This window comes from Glycine soja, chromosome 6 (assembly GCF_004193775.1).
Source record: "Glycine soja cultivar W05 chromosome 6, ASM419377v2, whole genome shotgun sequence".
In the NCBI taxonomy this organism is placed as follows: Eukaryota; Viridiplantae; Streptophyta; class Magnoliopsida; order Fabales; family Fabaceae; genus Glycine; species Glycine soja.
In genome coordinates, this window is record NC_041007.1 from 17,314,339 (window position 1) to 17,335,808 (window position 21,470).

General features: G+C 31.1%; 1 protein-coding gene across 1 annotated transcript; it reads left to right on the top strand.

The window, feature by feature from the left end:
* Positions 1–20,886: 20,886 nt before the first annotated feature.
* LOC114415885 lies at positions 20,887–21,408 on the top strand. Its single transcript, XM_028380744.1, has one exon. It carries the CDS (start codon positions 20,887–20,889, stop codon positions 21,406–21,408), a length of 522 nt encoding a protein of 173 aa, XP_028236545.1.
* Positions 21,409–21,470: the final 62 nt, after the last annotated feature.

Sequence of the window (21,470 nt, forward strand, 5' to 3'; positions counted from 1 at the left end):
AGTAAAAAAAAAATACGACAAATTCATCTATTCATTAACTTTCGTTCACCGTTAATGAAAGAGCCTTCGTAAGAGACGAAAATGTCACAAAAATGATTGTCAACATGACTGCTGAATAAATTGAACCAGAATATCAATAAGTTATCACTGAACCAAAATGTCAATAAATTACCATTTGACCAAAATGTCAATAATTGTCAATTGGAACAAAATGATACTAATTTTTTTGGACAAAAATGTCAATACGTTTTCATCGGACCAAAATGTCACTAAGTTGTTATTGGACTAAAATGTCAGTCAATATTTTTTTTTGGACAAAAATGTTAATTTGTTTCCATTTGACTAAAATATCAATAAGTTATCATTAGATCAAAATGTTATTAATTTTTCATTGTACCAAAATGTCAATAATTTTTTTTTATCAAAATGTTAGTATGTTTCCGTTGGACTAATTTATCATACCCCACTTTTCATTTCATTTAAAAGTAAAATATATTTTAATCCTTATCTTTCTCATCTATTATCGTTGCAAGCATAACATTATAATAAATACTTAAAAACACAAAAAAACAAACATAAATTAAAATAAAAATAATAATAAACATAATATTAATTAATAAACAACGTAACGTATCCCACTATTCTCATCTTACCTTAAAAAAACTAACACTTCATGAAATATTTTAAAAAAACCAACATAAACTAAACTATTGTTATTTTAAAAAATATTTTTTTTAATTTAAAATTTCAAACTACCCCGCTATTCTCATCTTAGTTTCTTTAAAAAGAAATCACTATTTTTTTAATTTTTAAATTTAAACTACTCCAATTTTCTATTGGCTTTTTTATACAGTCTAATTTTTTATTTTAATTTTAAAAAACTAACAACTATATATAATTTTTTTTTCAAAATAAATATTATGAGATTCATATTTGTTAGCGACTTTGATTGAATAAAGTAGATTTTTTTTCACCCTTTTAAGGATCAACATCATAAACTAACTATTGTAATTTAGAAAAAATATATTTTTTTTAAAATTTAAGATTTGATACTATCCCATTATTTTCTTAGTTTTTTAAAATAAATTAGTATTACTTAAATATTATCATTTCTTTTTTATTTTAAAATTCCAAATTATCCCGCTATTTCCTTTAATTTTATTTTTATTCTAAAAAACCTGAAATATGTTTTTTTAAATGAAATATAAAAAATATTTTTCCAAACAATAAAACAAATATACAACAATGCATGTGTTTTCTGTCATTAATTTATATCCAATTTAACACAATAGAAATGTGCATGTCATGCGTGTGGTTATGCTAATAATAATTTATAATTTATAATCTATAAAAATAAATGAAGGGAATACATCCTTAAGTAACTGCCTCTTCACTTTTTTTAGATTATTTTATCCTTCAAAACTTATATTAACTTATATTGATAAATAAAGTTGTGTACTTAGTTAAAGGATAAAATGGAAAAATAATATAAACATAAAAAGGTTTAAAATTTCAATTCAGTAACCCACGATCTAATGTAATATCCTCCTATCTCGCTTTTCCCTTTTTAATTTTTTGAGTTCGTTAATCAATGCATCAATAACAATATATTTATCCGGAAAATATAATAATATCTATAAAACCCTGAAAAACAAAAGCAACTGCAATACCTTCAAAATTTTCATTTTATCCATTAATTGTAGGGGTGTTCATATGTATGGGTCAATTATGAACCCGAGCTGATCTAAACAGTTTGGATTGAGTTATTTATATATTTTGGACAAAATCAAACCGATCAAAATTGTTTTTGTACGAGTCGGGTTATGAGTTTAGATTTATAGAACCGTTGACCCGTTGAACCGATTCGTGAATCTGTAATTAAAATATAAATTTTATTTTATATATATATATATATATATATATATATAAACTAAAAAATAATTTGACAATCAAGGAATGTGTGGTAATGCATTATTTCCTTTAGTGCTTTAAATAAAATAATAATCATTTAATAAGGTGGGGGATAAATTCATCTCGTCACCGCAAGAAGCCAAAAACACGTGATAAATTTTTTTATATAATTAAAACTTATGATAAATAACTTAGTGATATAAGATTAATTTTAACAATTGACAATTTTTTTAAAAATAAATATTGAGATTAAAATTTAAAAAAACGGAAAGGATAGGTTAAAAGAGATAAGAAAAATTCATAAAAAACTTTAGTTGAAGATTTTTTTTAAATAAATATTTTTGTTAAAAAATAACTCATAAAATTGGTCTAATTATTATCTTATTTTTTATATATATAACAAGAATTAATTTTAAAAGATTTTCTCGTGTTGGGATAAAATCAAAAACTCTTTTTTTTTCTTATATAGGGCTAAAATTTGAATTTAACCTAATGTTTGAATAGTTATAAAAATCATCCAAACCTAAACTGACCGGAGAACCCATGCAGCAAATTGCCCCCTTTGGGACACTTTTAGAAACTTATTCCCTAGATGGGGTCATTTTTAAAGTTTTTCCACGAGGGGGTTGTTTTGTACATAAATTGCATGGGGTCACAAAGCAAACCGCCAGTGAAACTGGCGAGTTTGCTGTCCGTGAAGGAATCGCCACTGGGAATGGCGATTTGGCCATGCATGGGGAACCACTAGTCAAACTGGCGAGTTCCACAGCACAGGAGGTAGGCTCAAGCTTTTTAGGCTTTTTAGAGATGGCAAGCGCAAGCAGCTAAAGGGAAATTGCCACGGCTATAGGCGAGTTAGCCTAAACTGGAGTTGCCATTGGTATTTGCGAGTTAGGCACATGGGAGATGCCAGCAGCATTGGCGATTTAGTGTCTTTATATACGTCCCTCATCTTGCTTCAGTGTGTGTTGAAAATTTCCAATATTTTCAAAAGTTCTGAGCTCAAAATTTCCTTCTTCACGTTTACATTTGTTGAGTCATAAGCTTTCCAAATTTGGTAGTTCAGGTTTAAATTTGTCAAATTCGAAATTTGCAGTCAAATAATTTGTAGCATCAAAATTTCCAGTCAAGTAATTTTTTTTTAATGTGAAGTTTTGAATAATTTTTTAATTAAATTAGCTTTATATTTCATATGGTTGTTGGTGTATGTCTAAAATAAAAGAAATTTGTACCATCATCTTTATTTGAAGAAAATATTTTGAGTCCAAAAATTTTATTTTGAATTTCAACTTTTTAGTATATTTTTAATAAGATTAGGTTGGTGTTGATGCTTTTTGTAGCATCATATTTATTTGAAGTATTTTGAGTGTGGAATTTTTTTTAATATGAGGTTGTAGTAATTTTTTTTTTAATTAGATTAGGTTGATGTTAATGGTTTGTTGGTGTGTGTTAAAAATTTATGAGCGTTGAACTTGAATGGTATTTAAAATTTCAATATGAAGTGTGTACTATGTAATTAATATGTGTACTTTTAAAGTGTTGTTTAGTTCTGCGTTTTTAAATTTATACTTTTAAGTTTCTGGCATCATTTTTATTTTAATGTATTTGTAGTAATTTTGTAATTATGTTTATTTATTTAGAAGTTATTATTGTTAAGATTAATTATTTATAATACTAACTTTGGTTATGGTTTATTTTGCCTTTAAAATTACTACGTTGGAATCGTTTATGTTTTTTAAGTGTCTACCATTATATTTATTTAAAGTTAATAGTTTTTGTATAGAATAAAATTTTAATGTCAAGTTCTAGTAAAGGGACTTTTCGTCGGTTATAACAATATTATATTTCAATGGTAGGGTATATGAAGAGAATGATGATGTAATATTTGAAGGCAGTAAAAAAGCGATTCAGATTAAACGTGGAATTAGTTTCAATGCTTTGAAGAAAAAAATTGGAGATAAGGTAAAGTTAGAAAATAATGAAATTATTTGTGCTATTAGTTGTAGATTTTTAGTGTCTGAAAAATATGTTGCGTTACAAATTTGTGATGACGAAGATGTTGAAACCATGCTCGAAAGTTTTCAACAACAATATCAAATGTCAGTTCTGGAATTGTACGTAAAAAAGGATGTGGCTGGTGGTTCTATGTTTCATTCTGCAAATTCACTTACATCATGTGGAAATAATTTATCTAATAATGAGGCGCAACCGCCAAGAAATGTGAGCAATTTACATGGTGACGATGATGATGATTATCTTGTGTCTAATTCATACGTGGAAGAGTCTTTAGACGAAGATGATAGTATTGACAGTATATCTGATACAGACGATGAAGTCACCGACATGATTCAACCAGTAAGAATTGTTCACCCAGCAAAAGGTATAATTTCCTCTAAAAAAATAGGTGAATACATTTATCATTTCAAAACAATTGTATTTAATGCTAAATAAGTATGATTTGAATTTATTTTTTTGGACTATTAGGTGTACAAGGAATTCAAAATCCATTTTGGAATGATGTTTTGCATTATAATAATATCAACTGGAGTCATCCTGATGAGGAGGACATTTGTGGTTTGGAGATGCCATCGAGTTTTAATGTTGGCCAAGAATTATATATTGACATGGATTTTGATAGTAAAGATGCGGTCAAGAATGCAGTCAAACAATATGTTATGAAGGTGAATCAAAGTTTCAAAGTGGTTGAAAGCAAATGGAACAAGTATGTCATTTGTTGCTTGAATAAAAGCGCAGAGTGTCCTTGACCTTTCTATATGAGGACAATTTTATCTAAAAAAACTGATTCTTGGAAAGTCACACAATGGGGTGGACCACACACATGTCTCAATATGACCATGACACAAGATCACGAGAAGCTTGATTCAGATTTAATTGCTACAAGTCATTTAAATTTTGTTATTCTATTGACAGGCATGATCAGAGAAGATCCATCAATAAAAGTTTCTTTGATTCAAGAAAGGATTAACAATGAATTTGCGTACAAGGTGTCGTACAAAAAAGCTTGGTTGGCGAAACAAAAATCCATTGCAATAGAATATGGCGATTGGGAAGAGTCATATGTGAAACTGTCGTTGTGGCTAACACACATGCAAAATCATTCTCCTGGATCATATTTTCAAATACTACATGATGATTTTATTATTGGGAATACGGTTAGTCGCGAACACCGTCAATTTCATAAAGTGTTTTGAACTTTTGGTTAATGTAAAGAGGCTTTCAAGTATGGTAAGCCAATCATACAAGTTGACGTCACACATTTGTATGGCAAATACCGTGGGACCCTCTTAATGGCCACATCATAAGATGGAAATGGTGGTGTCCTTCCTTTAGCATTCGTCGTGGTCGAAGGTGAGACGTTGACAGCGTGATCATGGTTTTTGGCACACTTGCGTGAACACGTCACAAATAAAAATGGTATTTGTCTCATATCTAATCGTCACGCGAGTATAAAGTCTGTTGTGGCTAATGAAGCACTTGGTTGGCAACCTCCCCACGGTTATCATGTTTACTGTGTCCGACACATAGCAAACAATTTCAATTGCAAATTCAATAATGCCAAACAAAAAGAAATGTTAAAGAAATTGGGTAAGATTTCATATTTGATTGTCACGTTAATTTAAGTTGCACATATACTTAAAATTGTTGTTCATAACTAATTTTATGCAGCCTACACTCCTTGCAAGCACATTTTTATCAAAATTTAGAAAAATTTTGTCAACTGAGTCCAACCATAGCAACATGGATTGATTGCATTTCAAAGGAAAAATGGACGATGACTTATGATAGAGAAAGACGTCGATATGGCCACATGACAACCAATCTCTCAGAATGTATCAATAAAGTTTTGAAGGATTGTCGCAGCATACCCATAACAGTGTTGGCCAAATCAACATACAATAAGTGTCGAAAGTACTTTGTTGATCGTGGCTGCTAAACCCAAAGACAGTTAAATGAAGGACAAGTATATTGTTCAAAGCTTGTTAAAGAACTTAGAAAAAATCAAGAACAAGCTTGTTCACACATCGAAATAAAATTTAAATAATTGACCTAATTTTTTTTCCATTTAATAAAATTTAAATTAAATAACATATATTATAAAACTAAATTAAAATAGATGCAAAACTTAAATTACTAACTAAAATACTCTACAAATAACAAAATTAAAAATTAAAATACATACATAAATTTAAATAAATGACCTAATTTTTTTTTCCATTTAATAAAATTTAAATTAAATAACATATATTATACAACTAAATTAAAATAGATGCAAAACTTAAATTACTAACTAAAATACTCTACAAATAACAAAATTAAAAATTAAAATACATACATAAATTTAAATAAATGACCAAATTTTTTTTCCAATTAATAAAATTAAAATTAAATAACATATATTATTCAAATAAATTAAAATAAATAAAAAAATTACTATAGAAACAAAAATTTAAACAATGTATATATATAACATTAATAACATGTCATATATTTCAATAAAAACTTAAAATAGCTAAACTAAATAATATTAACATTCTAACTAAACCTAACATACCATATATATAACATAAATAATACCATACAAACCTAAAAAATCTAAACCAAATAATAATAACATAACAACTAAAGTTAACATAAACATATATATAACACAAATAATAACATACAAATTTTAAAAATCTCAATAAAATCATATTAATAAATCAACTAAAACTAACGCACCGTATAGCAAATAATAATATACCAACTAAATTTTATAACATGAATATAACACAAATAATATTAATATTTTAACGTACTACTTAAAATTCAAACGTAGCATGTACATATAAAACAAATAATACCATAGTATTTTACAAAATTTAAAGAAAATAATATTATCAAATTAACTAAAACTAAAACTAAAACTAATAACATATAACTTAAAAAACATAACCTAAATAATATTAATATATCAACTAAAATTAACTTAACATATATATATAATACAGAAAAATAATTACAGGTATCAAGTTAAGAAACACTTACCAAGAAGAGAGAAACCACATAGTTGGAAGAAGAAGGGCAATGTCCTACAAAGAGGATAAACAAACTTAATGTAAATAATTTTCATATATCAATTAAAATTAAGTTAACATATATATATATATATATATATATATATATATATATATATATATAATAGAACAAATATTTAAAGTTACCATTAAAAAATACTTACCAAGAACACAAAGCGCTTAGGAGGAACAAGAAGAAAGCAAAACTGCAAGGAGGAACTTAGGAAGAAGAAGAAAGCAACGAAGGGCAGCTATGGAGGAGTGTTGAAGCTTCTTTTATAACGTGAAATTTTTCATAAAGCGACTCACCAGTACCACTGGCGAGTCCTCTCTCTCATAGCAAAATGCCAACACGATTGACGACTTACCTCTGCACCACTGCTGCCTCCCTGCTGCACCACTCCTGCTTCGCTGTGTCCTGCACCCTGACCTGACCTCCCCTACGCTTGCGCCTAGCTGTTGGAACTTGCCAGTTTGACTGGCGGTTCCCCATGCAAGGCCAAATCGCCATTCCCAGTGGCGATTCCTTCACGGACAACAAACTCGCCAGTTTCACTGGCGGTTTGCTTTGTGACCCCATGCAATTTACGTACAAAACAGCCCCTCACGGAAAAACTTTAAAAATGACCCCATATGGGGAATAAGTTTTTAAAAGTACCCCAAATGGGGAAATTTGCCAACCCACGCTTTGTTGTGTTGTGTTGTGTCATGCGCTTTAGGGTTTCATGCTTCAGGATAACAATCCCTTCACTTCACAACAAATCATATTTCATGCTTTTGTACATTCACTTTTGACTCTCGAATTTTCTTCACCAACCAACATAATTAATAACTCTTTCTATATACCACTTATTTTTTTATTGTGTGTTGTGCGTGTCACAAATACTAATTTCGTAGTATTGATAAACATTGTTGTCTTCATATAATTATTTGAGCAAGTTTTGATAGAGTTCAATTAATGGAAAAATGAAAAACCCCACAAGCTTCGTGGTTAAAAAGGGATGGAATAGAGAAGAATCAAGTAAATTGACATTACTCATGATTCTCGACTAATCTTGCTTTCATTGTAACTAAGTATTAACCATGAAGTCCTTTCTTGTGTGATTTTTTTTTAATCTTTTGTGATATATGCTTTAATTGTGAAACCTTGTTCCATTTAGAGACTCGGGATTAACCCGTAGGATTGGTGAAAAATGTATGCATAGTAAAGTTTAGTTTTTACAAAGGTATATATACTCTGCTGAGTTATATCATTTGCTAATAATTTTTAGAAAGTAGGTACTAGGTAGTTGAGTCTTTTGTCTTTTGATTACTCTATTGAAAATTTACTACAATTTTGTAAATTATTACATGTTTAATTTTTTGAAATAAAAAAGTATTATCATCAATATTTCAAGTGCTGGTCAAGAGTTGTTAATTTAAGTTGCTTCTACTGTTCATTTTCTTCCTAATATCACCATAGGTCCATGTTACTTTCTCTTACTTCTATTTTTTTCTATTGTGGATAGGATCTTTAGAATTTGAAAATGAGACAATTGGAAAATAAAAGTGGTACAAGGGGTGTTCATGATTCATTTCTAATTCCACCAATTAGCACTCTTTTTATGTCACACTCAAAGTTCATCACAACAAGGGGCAAAAGCTCCATAACAACCACAAGGACATGAAACTGCACCACAGCAAGGGCAAGGACAACAACTTGAATCTGCACAAGCAGAGGTAAAAAAAGAAAGGCTGTTAGACCCCCTTTTAATGTTTGGAAACATTTGATTAAGAACGAAGATGGTAGGCCTTATTGTAAGTACTGTAATGCATCATATGCAACGTCTAGTTCTATCTATGGAGCCTATAACTTGAGAAGAAATTGTTATAAGAAAAACCCACAGGCAAGTTGATAAAAAGCAAAAGACAATTTTGGAAGTGAGAGTGACTTTAATAAAGTTAGTATGAAACTTGTTGATTTTAATCAAGAATAGACTCTAATAGCACTTGCAAAGATGATAATTATTGATGAACATGCCTTTAAGTTGTTGAAAATGAAAGGGTTAGGAAGTTCATGGAAGATGCTCAACCTAAATTTAAAATTCCTTCTCGTGTCACTATTGCTAGATATTGCATGCATGTGTTTAATGATGAAAAGGAGAAGTTGAAGCATGTGTTGTACACAAATAAACAAATGGTTTCACTTACTACTGATACTTGGACGTCAATTCAAAATATGAATTACATGTGTGTGACAACTCATTACATTGATGAAGGATGAAAGTTGAATAAAAAAATATTGAAATTTTGTTTGATTTCTAACCACAAAGGTGAAACCATAGGGATAACCTTAAAGAATTGTTTAAAAGAATGGGGGATTTCCAAAGTTTGTTGTGTAATAGTGGATAATGCAAGTGCTAATAACTTGACTATTTCATATTTAGCTAGAGCATTGAGTGTTTGGAATGGGCATACTTTGTTGAATGAAGAGTTCATGCATATGCGATGTTCTGCTCATATTTTGAATTTAATTGTTAGTAATGGATTGAAAGAAATTGACCTATCCATTAGAAAAATAAGAGTTGTATGTAAGTTTGTGAAGTCTTCTTCAAGTAGATTTGCAAGTTTTGATAGGTGTGATGAAGAAGTAAGTGTATCCACTAAAACCATGTTAATACTTGATGTATCAACTAGATGGCACTCTACTTATTTGATGCTCTAGATGTTGCTGAAAAATATGAGCATGCATTTTATCGCTATGAGTATGTTGAGACTGCATATGTGTTAAATCTCATATCTAGTGAAGGGGAAGGATGTCCTAAAAAGATTGATTGACAACGTGCTCGTGTTTTTATTAGCTTTTTGAAGACTTTCTATGATGCAACTCTTTCTTTTTCTAGGTCATTCCATGTTACTGGTAACACTTTTTTAAGAAGTTGGTTAGTATTCAAAAATCACTAAAAAAGTGGAGGCATAGTGATGACTTAGTGATATAAAGGATGACAACAAATATGCAGTTAAAGTTTAACAAATATTGGAAAAGTGATGGAATTAACTATCTTTTGCTTGTTGTTGTTTTTCTTAATCCTCGTTATAAATGTGAGTACATTCAATTTTGTTTTAACCATATGTATGGTGTTGAGAAGAGCATGGACATGATGAAAAAATTGAAAGACCTCATTCACAAACTGATTTAGCAATATTATTATAGCATCTCATTTCTCATTCTAGTGGCAATTCAACCAATTCTAGTACATTGGCTTCAAACATGGCCTCACAACATAATAATGACAAAGGTGATAAGGGTGATGATCAGGATGATGAATTTAGAATGAAAATGAAGAAAAAACAGGGGTGAGGTGCAAAAAAATGAGCTAGATATGTATTTAGAGGATGATGTTGAAGATGACCACACTGAATTTGATATTTTGAATTGGTGGAAATTGAAAGCATTCAAATATTATAATCTTTCATGTATGACTAGAGATATATTGGTTATTCTTGTATCTACTGTATCATCTGAGTCTGTATTTAGAATAGGGGGTAGAATTATAGATTCATTTCGTAGTTCCTTGAGTCTTACTACTGTTGAAGCTCTTATTTGTGTCCAAAATTGACTTAGATCTATTAAGCAAAATGTTAATGACTTGCAAGTTGAAATAAATGAAGTGGAAAAGATTGAATCATGTGTGTAATCTCTTATTTCATTTTTTTATATTTATATAAAATATCAATTAGTTTTTGTGCTAATAGGGTTGTGTTTAAATTGTTAGAGTTATTTGGTTTGACTTTAAATACTACTAGTATTGGAAATCCAAGTGTTGGGACTACTAGTGTTGGAACTTCTTAAAATATTATTTTTAGGTACATTATTATTTTTTCACATTTTTTTATATTTATTTTTTCTACCATGTTTATAATATTAATGGATCATATTTTGTTCATTGTTTCAGTAAATTTAGTTGCAACAAATGTGATTGTAGCAAATATGGTTGTAAGAAATTAGTTTATAAGAAATAATTATCTTTCAAACTATTATAGTAAATCTTGTTGAAAAATATTTTATTTTAATTTGTATTAGTCTATTTTACAAGATTATGTTGATGGTGCTAAATGAATCAATTTTACTACTTTCAGACATTTGATAATAATATTGTGTTAATTGTATTAAATATTTGAAAGAATCATGATATAAAAATAGTAGTTCTGAGAAAAAAATGATAAAATTTAAATGGATAATCCCTAGGTCCGAATCGAACAAACCATTCATGAATGAGTTGAATTGGGTTGGATTTAAAAAAATTGTAAAAATCAAACTGATTAAATTTAACTAGATTGGGTCTTAAATTTAGTCAAGACCGGTTCGCCTTTGTACGTGGGGCATCAATTTTTTAACGCTCAAATCAAAAGCCAATAACATGTTTTTAACTATTGTTATACATGACTTCCTCGCTTTGCATCTCTTTTATGGTTTAACATACCTTCTTTCTCTTCTCACTAATCCAGTCATGTATTTGTGGTTTTACAGGTTTTCATCCCAAGTAACTCATACACATCTCTCTAATCTTAGTTCCCTTTAATTCAACTGGTCTAACATAAATTAATTTCTTGTGGTATACGTGATTGGAGACTGCCGTTGTCATCAGCACGGGTATTCTATCTATTTTTTGTTGAGTTTTTAATTTTATTGATTTACTTTATTGTGAGTATTTTTACTTGGATTTTGTAGGAAAGATATAGCAATGAACAAGATGCAATTGTGGAAGAAAGACTTGGAGATTATCAATTGACTCTTTTCAAAGCCTCAAGTTTTACTACCCATCTTTTTTTGCATCTTATTTGTTTGTGTGGGTTTGTTTGGTTATGCTATTGGTGTTGTAATTCTTAGCTTGGGTATATATCAATAATTTTCTTGTCATTGGAATTTTCTTAATGCAAGGTAAGTTCCTATCTGAAATTTTTTCACTCAAGTTATTTTTTTATCATTGTAATTTCCAGACACGGAAATGGATTTTATTTCCAAATTTTGTTGATCAATTTCTAGGTATAATGATGTGTTTTTGTGTTGTGTTGGCAGGATGGTACGATGATTTTTTTTAGCTGATTTTTGTTTTTATTCTTCTAATCACATATTTTGCATCATACCAGGTTCATAAATAGCATAAGATAGAACTTCAAGTAAGGAATGTTTACTTTTAGAGGTCATATACATAATTACACATGAATTGAATCCCAAACATGTAGCAATTGTATATCAATTAATCATATATTTATATTTAAAATTTGAGTATAACATTTACTGATGAAGTTATCATCAACCTGGAAGGTTTAAGGTTAGCGTTCAACACCTCAAGAAGTTGTTTTAGATAACCATTTAGATAACCATTTGCTCAACGACTTGAGTAATGAAAATGCATGTGTGACTACTTTTTTTTTAATTTCTTTTCTCCTTCATTTTTTTTATTATTCCAAGTTGTGTCAATGTTTTTTGGCAATTTTTTTTACACATATTTTAGATTGCATTATAAATTTATTGATATGTGTGTCCTTTAAAAGAAACTCTTGAACAATATACTGGATGAAATAAGTTTCATTATGTTTTATTTTACATTGTTGTCAAATGAAAATAAGAAAGGAAGAAGAACACAATTTGAGTTATGCATTTTTGCAAAGTGAGAAAGAGATTTTAAGATTTAGACAAAAAAAGAGTAATCCTAGTGAGGGTCTCACTTTTGAGTCACTAAAATTCTCTGATGTGGGTGGGGTGCCAGAAAGAGAAAAGAAAAATAAAGATTTTTTTTTTGAGAGAAAAAAGGCAAAAGGTTTGTTAAACATAATTGTACCTTCTACTTAACATATATGCCTTTATAGAAACAATCCAAAATAGAATTTAAAAACATTAAATCAAATTAAAAAATTAAATTGAAGTCTTAGAACGAATAAAATTTTTCTTATTAAAATTTAAATTCAACTAAAATATTAATTATGTACTTTTAAATATTACTTTTATTCAATTGGTTATATCTTATAAATTCATTTATCTTTAAAAATCCTTTTTAATTGACTTTCAAGTCTTATTTAGCACAAAAAATATGTAGAAAAAAAATTCCTTCAAATTACAAGAATTAGAATTTACGTAAGCAGTAAAAGCAACATTTGAATTAAGTTTTTGTTATGATAAAGATAAATGATATTTTATACCCTAAATTTTATTATTTTTCAAATTATCTATTTTTTAATGTAATTAAATTCTGTTGATGTTTGTGTTAAATTAAATATTATTATAAGTATGGATGAAAAAGTAAAAACATATTATAAAGTATAATTTTAATTGTAAGTAATTAATAAACTTAAAATCGTAACTAATTAATTAATAGATTCGAATGACAAATATTGCAATCAAGTTTTTCAAAAAGCTTTTAAAAAAAGTATTTTAGTCATGTAAAAAAGTTTAAGAAAGTTAAGAAAATATTAAATTTCTGAAGGAATGATCAAATTATTGAGTATAAAATTTGATTCTTATATTATAAATTTGTAATTTTCTTATACAAGTTAATTGTTTTGTCTGAATTTCAACAATAAAATGTTAATTATTTGTTAAAAACTTAAAATTATGATAGAATTAAAAAGAATTATTGAGATAAATTTTTTTGAATAATTCTAATTTTAATTTAATACAGGTTAGTTAGTGTATGATAAGATATATTTATAATATATAATATACTTACTATTTATATAAAAAAATAAAAATACGGAAACACAAGCGCGCTTATATTTCTCATAATTTACATAAAAAATATATAAATCAAATCACGATATAAATATAGTCCAAAATGAATTGATCTCGAACATCCTATGATTGAGTTCATAAACTGGAAAGATATTTCTGTCATGGAGAAGAAAAAAATGCAGGCGATGAGTTTGTGTCCGTACGTTGGGGTATTTAAGGGCATAGGTAAAGAGCATTTGATGGATCATGAATAGGTTAAGAGAGGAAATTGGTGTAGAATTAAAATTCTATGAACCCAATAATTTATCTCAAAGGTCGGAGGATATCAAGTGAGGAAGTAAACAAATTCACATCAAAACTATTCCAATGATAAACCAGCAAGGGAATGGAGCACCTTTATCCCAAAGTGGAGTGATACAAAAAGTGCAATCTATGAGGCTTCGACAAATAATAGAAACAGTAAAAATGCGAGCCGGTTTTTGGTGTTCGGTGTCCGACACGCGTTCGTGTCAGTGTTCCACATCAACATAACACCCATACTACGTTTTATATTTTAAGCATTATAGATATTTACGTGTCCGTGTCGTGTCCAATGTCGATACTTCATATGTCAACATAAACAGAAGATTAGTTTCAAACTTGTATCAGAGTTTCAACTTGCAATCCAACCTTGAGGGCTTATTTTTTCAAGAAATTTTAAAATATTATTATCTTTACCTTTATCTTTTCTTTTAGAAGTTGATTATCATTTCTGATATTAGTGAATTCTGGACATCATTATCTTTATCTTAAGATCTAATTAGGATATTTATCAATAACTCTAATTATTTAGGAGTGAGGAAGGAGGAAGAAACTATATATAGGAGATAATGTTTCGAGGGCAGTGGGAAAAATATTCGAAAATTGTTTAGGAGCTCCAGGTTCCTTGAATTACCTGGGTTATATTGTTTCTCTTATTTCTTTATCTATCAATAATAATAAACCAGCTCTGTTTTTCTCTTCTTAATTTCTTGATTCGGGTTCTATCAGATTGTGTCTTAAGAATCCACATTCTTCTTTATCTTTTTCGTGCTTCGTCGTAGCCGATCTTGCAATTCATTTAAGAGCTCACTAAAAATCCTAACAGATCATTTCATCGTCATTTTCTCTTTTGTAAAATATGCCTTATACAAAAATTAATAAGATTGTTTTTTTAACTTAAATACGAGAAAATAGTATGAGACAAATTCGAATATACCTATTTTATTAAAATATTATATCCCTAAAAAACATATTATATCAATCTTCACATTAATTAAATAAGATATATGATCAAACTTAATGTAAATAATGGCCCCCAAATAAAAAAAAAATAACAACTAATAACTAATATTTACCAATGCAGTAAAAACAATTAATATTGACAAATAAAAAAATAAACAACAACCTCTGCTGCGGAAAGTCGACCAACCACAGGGTGTTTAGCTAGGACCACCACATCCTTGCCAGCGACACACTGCTTCTAAGGGCTTTGAGGAATTGGGGAAGACGACGGGAAGGATTTGGTGGCTGATAAGGTCACTTACCCTAAGCTTTTGGGGATACATAAGTCTACGAAATTTGCTGGTAAATTGATGCAGGATGTGAAAGAACAATTGTTTGGGTTTGATCCCCAAAAGACAGCTCCGCTATTTGCTTTAACCAATTGCATTGCTCACAGGAAACATTGATTCCATTTTGTTTTGTGGTTAATGGGAGGGAGCTATTAGAAAACATTTATTTTCATTCTACCTCTTTTTTTAGTCAAACACAATTTCACTTAGGAGTGCACAATGACTTCTCTGGTTTCTTCTTGCACAAACTTTAGGGGTGTTTGGATTGAATTTTTAAAAACATTCTCAATAAAAATATTTTTTTAAACGAATCAAAAATTCAAAACAATAAAATTTTATTTTAAGTGTTTTCAGTTGAAATCACGAACTTCATTTTGAATAAAATGAAAATATGGTGACAAAGAATACAATTTTAAACAAATCTAAAAATATATTTTCTTTTAAAAACATATTTTTAGTATTTTTATTTTTAAAAGAAAAATAAAAAGTCAAACTAAACATATTTTTTAAATTCTAATCTTTTAAAAATAAAATCAATTTTCAGAAAATAAAAACAAACAATAAAAATAAAAACAAAACACAACCTCTTTTTACACAATTTTTAAGTGCAAATAGCTTCCACCACAACGTACTCAACAAGGTTTATATAGAAAATTGGATGCTTATAGCGGCTATGCAATTAGATGCAATGGTCCAACAAAAAAGGTTATTTCACTTGACAATAGTCCCGTAAAAAAATATTTCAGGAAAAAGAAAAATAAGGAGAGAAAGAGAGGAAAGGGTCACTGGAAATATTTTTTTACGTCCCCGATGATGATCCAAAAGAAAGAAAACGAAAGGAAGAGCACAAGGGAAGAAAAGAGGAAATAAATTTTAAAAATAACAAATTGATCCATTGATATTTTGATCAAAAAATTAGTTTTATTGAGTTAGCTATCCAATTGACAAATTAGTCTATTAACTAATATGTTGATCTTTTTACGCATGATCAAAAAATAATTTTCCATCTTTCAGGGATGGATATGTTAACGAAATAGATTTTCTGGAACAAATTTGAATATTTATCCTATATTTTAAAATAAATAATGAGTTTAATGCCTATGTATGATGGTATAAAATAATTTTATACCATCATCCAATCACAAATCATTATTTAAATTATTTTAATATAATTATTTTAAGAGTTAATAAATTTATCATATTATGATTAAATAATTACATAAAACTTTTATGCATCATTTTTTTCTCATAAATAATATCCGTATAAATATTTATATTATGTACCTTCAAGCAGGTTGATACAAGATTGTTATAATTTAATGGGTGATCTCGTTTGAGTGAGTTTTAGATATGTAACCATGATCACATTAGGAATTTTGTCATTCAAGAATGATTTTATTTAACTCAAACAAGATTATATTCAGTTAAATATTCTTGAGATCAATATCAATAAAAAATATTATTTATATTATGTAAAATGCCATCTAAAAATTTCTAATTATAAATACATAATTATTATTAATAATAAAATATGAACTTTAAAATAAATAATATAAGTAATCAAATCTGATTATAATAATTCAAATCCAACGATTGCGATGACACGGGGACGGGGACGGCCGCCAAAGAAGAAGGTGTTTGCGTCGCCGAAGAATCGTGAGGGTACGTCACCAAGATCTGACAATGGTGAAACGCCATCGAAGGGAGAAGAGGCATCAGAGGAGAAGAATGATGACGAGATCCCAAGGGAAACCCTAATTGATGTGGAAGACGGAGAAGCGAAGAAAATGAAGGAAACTGAGCACAACGAGGTGCCTAAGCTCTGGACTGATATCATAAGCGGAAATAGGGTCATGGAGAATGGAATGCAGCTCAGTTACGTGGCCCCGAAAAAGGTAGATGGAGGTTATGAGGTAGAAATTGAAGATGAAGACGTGGAGGAGGAACTCAAATACTGGGAATCGGCTCTGATAATGTATGTGATAGGAGGTGAGTTGAGCATGAATGCAGTGAAAAATTTTATGATTAAGTTCTGGAATTTTATTCAGCTACCGGAGGTGTATTACAATGATGAAGGCTATTTCATCCTTCGGTTCAAAGCTTATGAAGGACAAGGAAGAGGTGCTGAAAAGAGGGCCATACGCGATCCAACGCATGACTATGTTCTTAATCGAGTGGAAAGAAGACTTCTCCATGGAGAAGGACATGATGCGCACTCTCCCCATCTGGATCAAACTTCCGCAGCTGCCAATTCAATTTTGGGGGAAGAAAAGCCTTGAGAAGATAGGAAGCATGATAGGAAAACCAATGTTTACGGATGAATGCACAGCGAACAAGCTTAGAGTCAGCTATGCTCGCATTCTTGTGGAAGTGGATATAACCCAAAAAATGGTTGATGTCATCACCATTAACAAAAAAGGGCAGAGGAGACAACAGAAAATCGAGTACGAATGGAAACCGTTGTTTTGTGAAAGATGTCAAAAGATTGGCCACAGGTGCACCAATTCAGTTAACACAAAACAGGGGCAAAGGAAACAATGGAGTATAAAGTCAGTTGAAGCTGATGAGCCCAAGACAACAACGGAAACTACTATCAAAGAGTGTGAGATCCCTGAAGCTAGTCACAGAGGTGAGTGGAATGATGTTAACAAAAGGGGCACAGGGAAAAAGAGAAACAACCACCTTGTGAGAGAAGTGCATTGTGAGAATGGATTTGGTGCCTTAGAGATTGGGAATGATCATCTAGGGCCTGTTGATAACACATGATAATATCCTGGAATTTAAGGGGGTTAAATAAGGCTAGCAAAATTAGAGAGGTTAGCTCCCGCCTCTTTTTATTGAAGCCTCATATTGTAGTTATGTTAGAAACTAGAGTGAAGAATAACAAGGCTGGTAATGTTAGAGATAAACTGAAGCTCAAAGGTAAATACCTTGATAACTATGTGAAGCATAATAATGGTAGGATATGGGTATATTGGGATGACAACATAGTGGATATCCAGGAGGTCAAATGCACGGCTCAATTAATCCACTGTAAGGTGTATGATGCAACTGGTAACTTTATGCAGTGGTTGACTGCTATATATGGTTTCAACTATCTTGAGCAGCGCAGAGATTTATGGCATGACCTTGAAGCTATAAACAAAACTCAGCAGGGCCCCTGGTGCTTAATTGGGGACTTCAACAATGTCCTTAAAACTAATGACAGGGTAGGGGGCAAAATGGTGTGTGAGAAAGAGTACAAAGATTTGCGTACCATGATGGACAACACTGGGCTTGCTGAAATGGATAGTAAAGGGGATTACTACACCTGGAGTAATAAGCAAAGTGAGAACATTATCTATTCTAGGATTTACAGAATCCTTGGTAATACGGAGTGGTTTAGCAAGAACTTGAATCTCAGCCTTACTAACATGACACCGGGGATCTCAGACCATGCCATGCTTTGTCTGAGAGATGACAGTGTTCCTGTTAAGAGGAAGGCCAGATTTAAGTATGCGAATTGTGTGAGTGGCATGGATAACTTCACTGAAACTGTAGCTAACAGCTGGAATTCTGCTAGAAGGGGAGGGCTGCCTATGAAAATGTTATGGCATAAACTCAAGAAGCTTCAACCTGTGATTAACAATTTGAGCAAACCTTTGATTGGCATTAAAGTTAAGTTGCAGGAGGCTAGAGAAAAGCTCACTCATGCTCAGATGGAGCTAACTCTAGACAGACTAAACAAAGACAAAATAGACAGAACCAAGGACTGCACTGAAGCAGTCATTAAGTGGACTGAGATGGAAGAACAGATGTTGCAGCAGAGAGCCAAAATTCGTTGGCTTAGGCTTGGGGATGGCAACAATGCCTATTTCCACGCCTCTCTTAAAGCCAAGTACAACCAAATGTCCATCAAGAAGCTGTACATGAATGATGGGAATTTTGTTACCACTCAAAAAGAGATTGAGGATGAAATTATGCGGTTCTATGGGGATCTTATGGGGAGAGAGGAGCCTAATTTGGATAGTGTGGATATCAATATAATGAGAAAAGGCTGCCAGCTGAATTTTGACCAAAGGAAGTATCTTATTGGTAGAATTACTGATGAGGAGATTGACAAAGCGCTCAAGAGCATAGGGGATCTTAAGGCGCCCGGGATTGATGGCTACGGGGCAAAATTCTTCAAGGATGCCTGGAGCATCATTAAAAGTGATTTTACAGATGTTATTAGGGAGTTCTTTGAAAAAGGAAAGATGTATGAGCCCATCCACACTAGCTTGGTTATCCTTATCCCCAAAAACCAGGAGGCAAAGTATGCTCGTGACTATAGACCGATTTCGTGCTGCACAACGATATACAAGGTAATCTCTAAAGTGTTAACTACCAGGCTGAGTAGAGTCATAAAGAGTATTGTCCATCAGAGTCATGCGGCGTTTGTTCCGGGCCAGAAAATCCATGACCAAATCCTGCTTGTGTACGAGTTAATCCAGGGGTACGAGCGTAAAGGAGGTACGCCGCGGTGTATGCTTCAGTTAGATATCCAAAAAGCGTATGATACAGTTGACTGGAAGGCTTTAGAGCTCATCATGAGAGAGGTAGGCATTCCTAGACAATTCATTAATTGGGTGATGAAGACGGTTACCACAGTAACTTACAAGTTCGTGGTGAATGGAGAGTATACGCATAGTCTGAAAGCGAAGAGAGGCCTGCGACAGGGAGATCCACTTTCTCCTTTACTGTTTGTCATTGTCATGGAATATCTGCACAGATCCCTCCAAGAGTTAAGATATACCCCCGACTTTAACTTTCATGCTAAGTGCGAGAAGTTAAACATCATTAGCCTCAGTTTTGCAGATGACGTTCTAATGTTTACTAGAGGGGATAAGATTTCTGTTGATCTACTTATGCAGGCTTTCATGAATTTTTCTAAATCTACTGGCCTTGTGATAAACCCTTCCAAGTGCAAAGTGTATTTTGGTGCAGTGGAAAGTTGCATAAAAGAGGAGATTAAACACATCACTGCATTTCAGGAGGGATCTCTCCCATTCAGATACCTTGGTGTCCCTCTCACGGGGAAAAAATTATCGGTTAACCATTATATGAGCTTAATCGATAAAATTGTTGCTAGAATTACTCATTGGAGCGCCAAGTTACTTAGTTATGCAGGTAGGCTTCAACTCATTCGGAGCACCACCTATGCTATAACTAACTATTGGATGACTTGTTTCCCATTCCCTAAGAAAGTGATTCAAAAAATCAATGCCATCTGTCGATCATTTCTCTGGACTGGTGGAACTACTATCTCTAGGAAATCCCCCATCTCTTGGAAGCAGGTTTGTACCCCAAAGAATCAAGGAGGTCTTAACTTGATTAATCTGGAAATCTGGAATGCAGTAACCATGATGAAGCTTCTTTGGAATGTGTGCAGTAAGAAGGACAGTCTATGGATTAAGTGGATAATTGTTATTATATGAAAAATGGCGACGTGATGTCAATGGGAATAAAAGATTCTTGCTCTTGGATTTTAAAAGGTATTCTGAAGCAGAGACAAAAGATTCAATCTCTTACTAGCTGGAGTACTTTGTTGCAAAAGGATAGATTTGTGTCGAAGATAATGTACAATGAATTGCAGGATGTTTCCAGTAGAGTTCCTTGGAGGAAATTATTTTTCTCCAACCTGGCTAGACCCCGTGCAAAGTTTGTTTTCTGGACTGCCTGTCATGGCAGACTTGCCACTAAGGTTAGAATGATGAAATTTGGGCTACTTAGTGATACCAAATGTAACTTCTGTGATCATCTTGAAACAATTGACCACCTCCTGTTTGAATGTGCTGAAATGAAGGATGTTTGGATTCAGATTTTGGAATGGCAAAAGATTAACCACCAGCCAAAGAAGTGGATTGAGGAGCTTAGCTGGGCGATGGCGCAGGGTAAAGGAAAGGGGCATAGAGCAACTTTACTCAAAACTGCATTAACCGAGACTGTGTATGAGCTTTGGAAATATAGGAATGAAGTGAGTTTTAGGGGTATAGTCAATAATACACACATAGGAAAAAAGATTATGGATAGTATAGTTTATAGAAGTTGGACTCATAAAAAGATGAGAGAATATATTGCTAGGCTTCTGATTTCTTAGTGTTTTGAGTTGTTGGGCTGGATCCGCGCGATCGCCTTGTTCTCATTGTTTTTTGTTTTAAT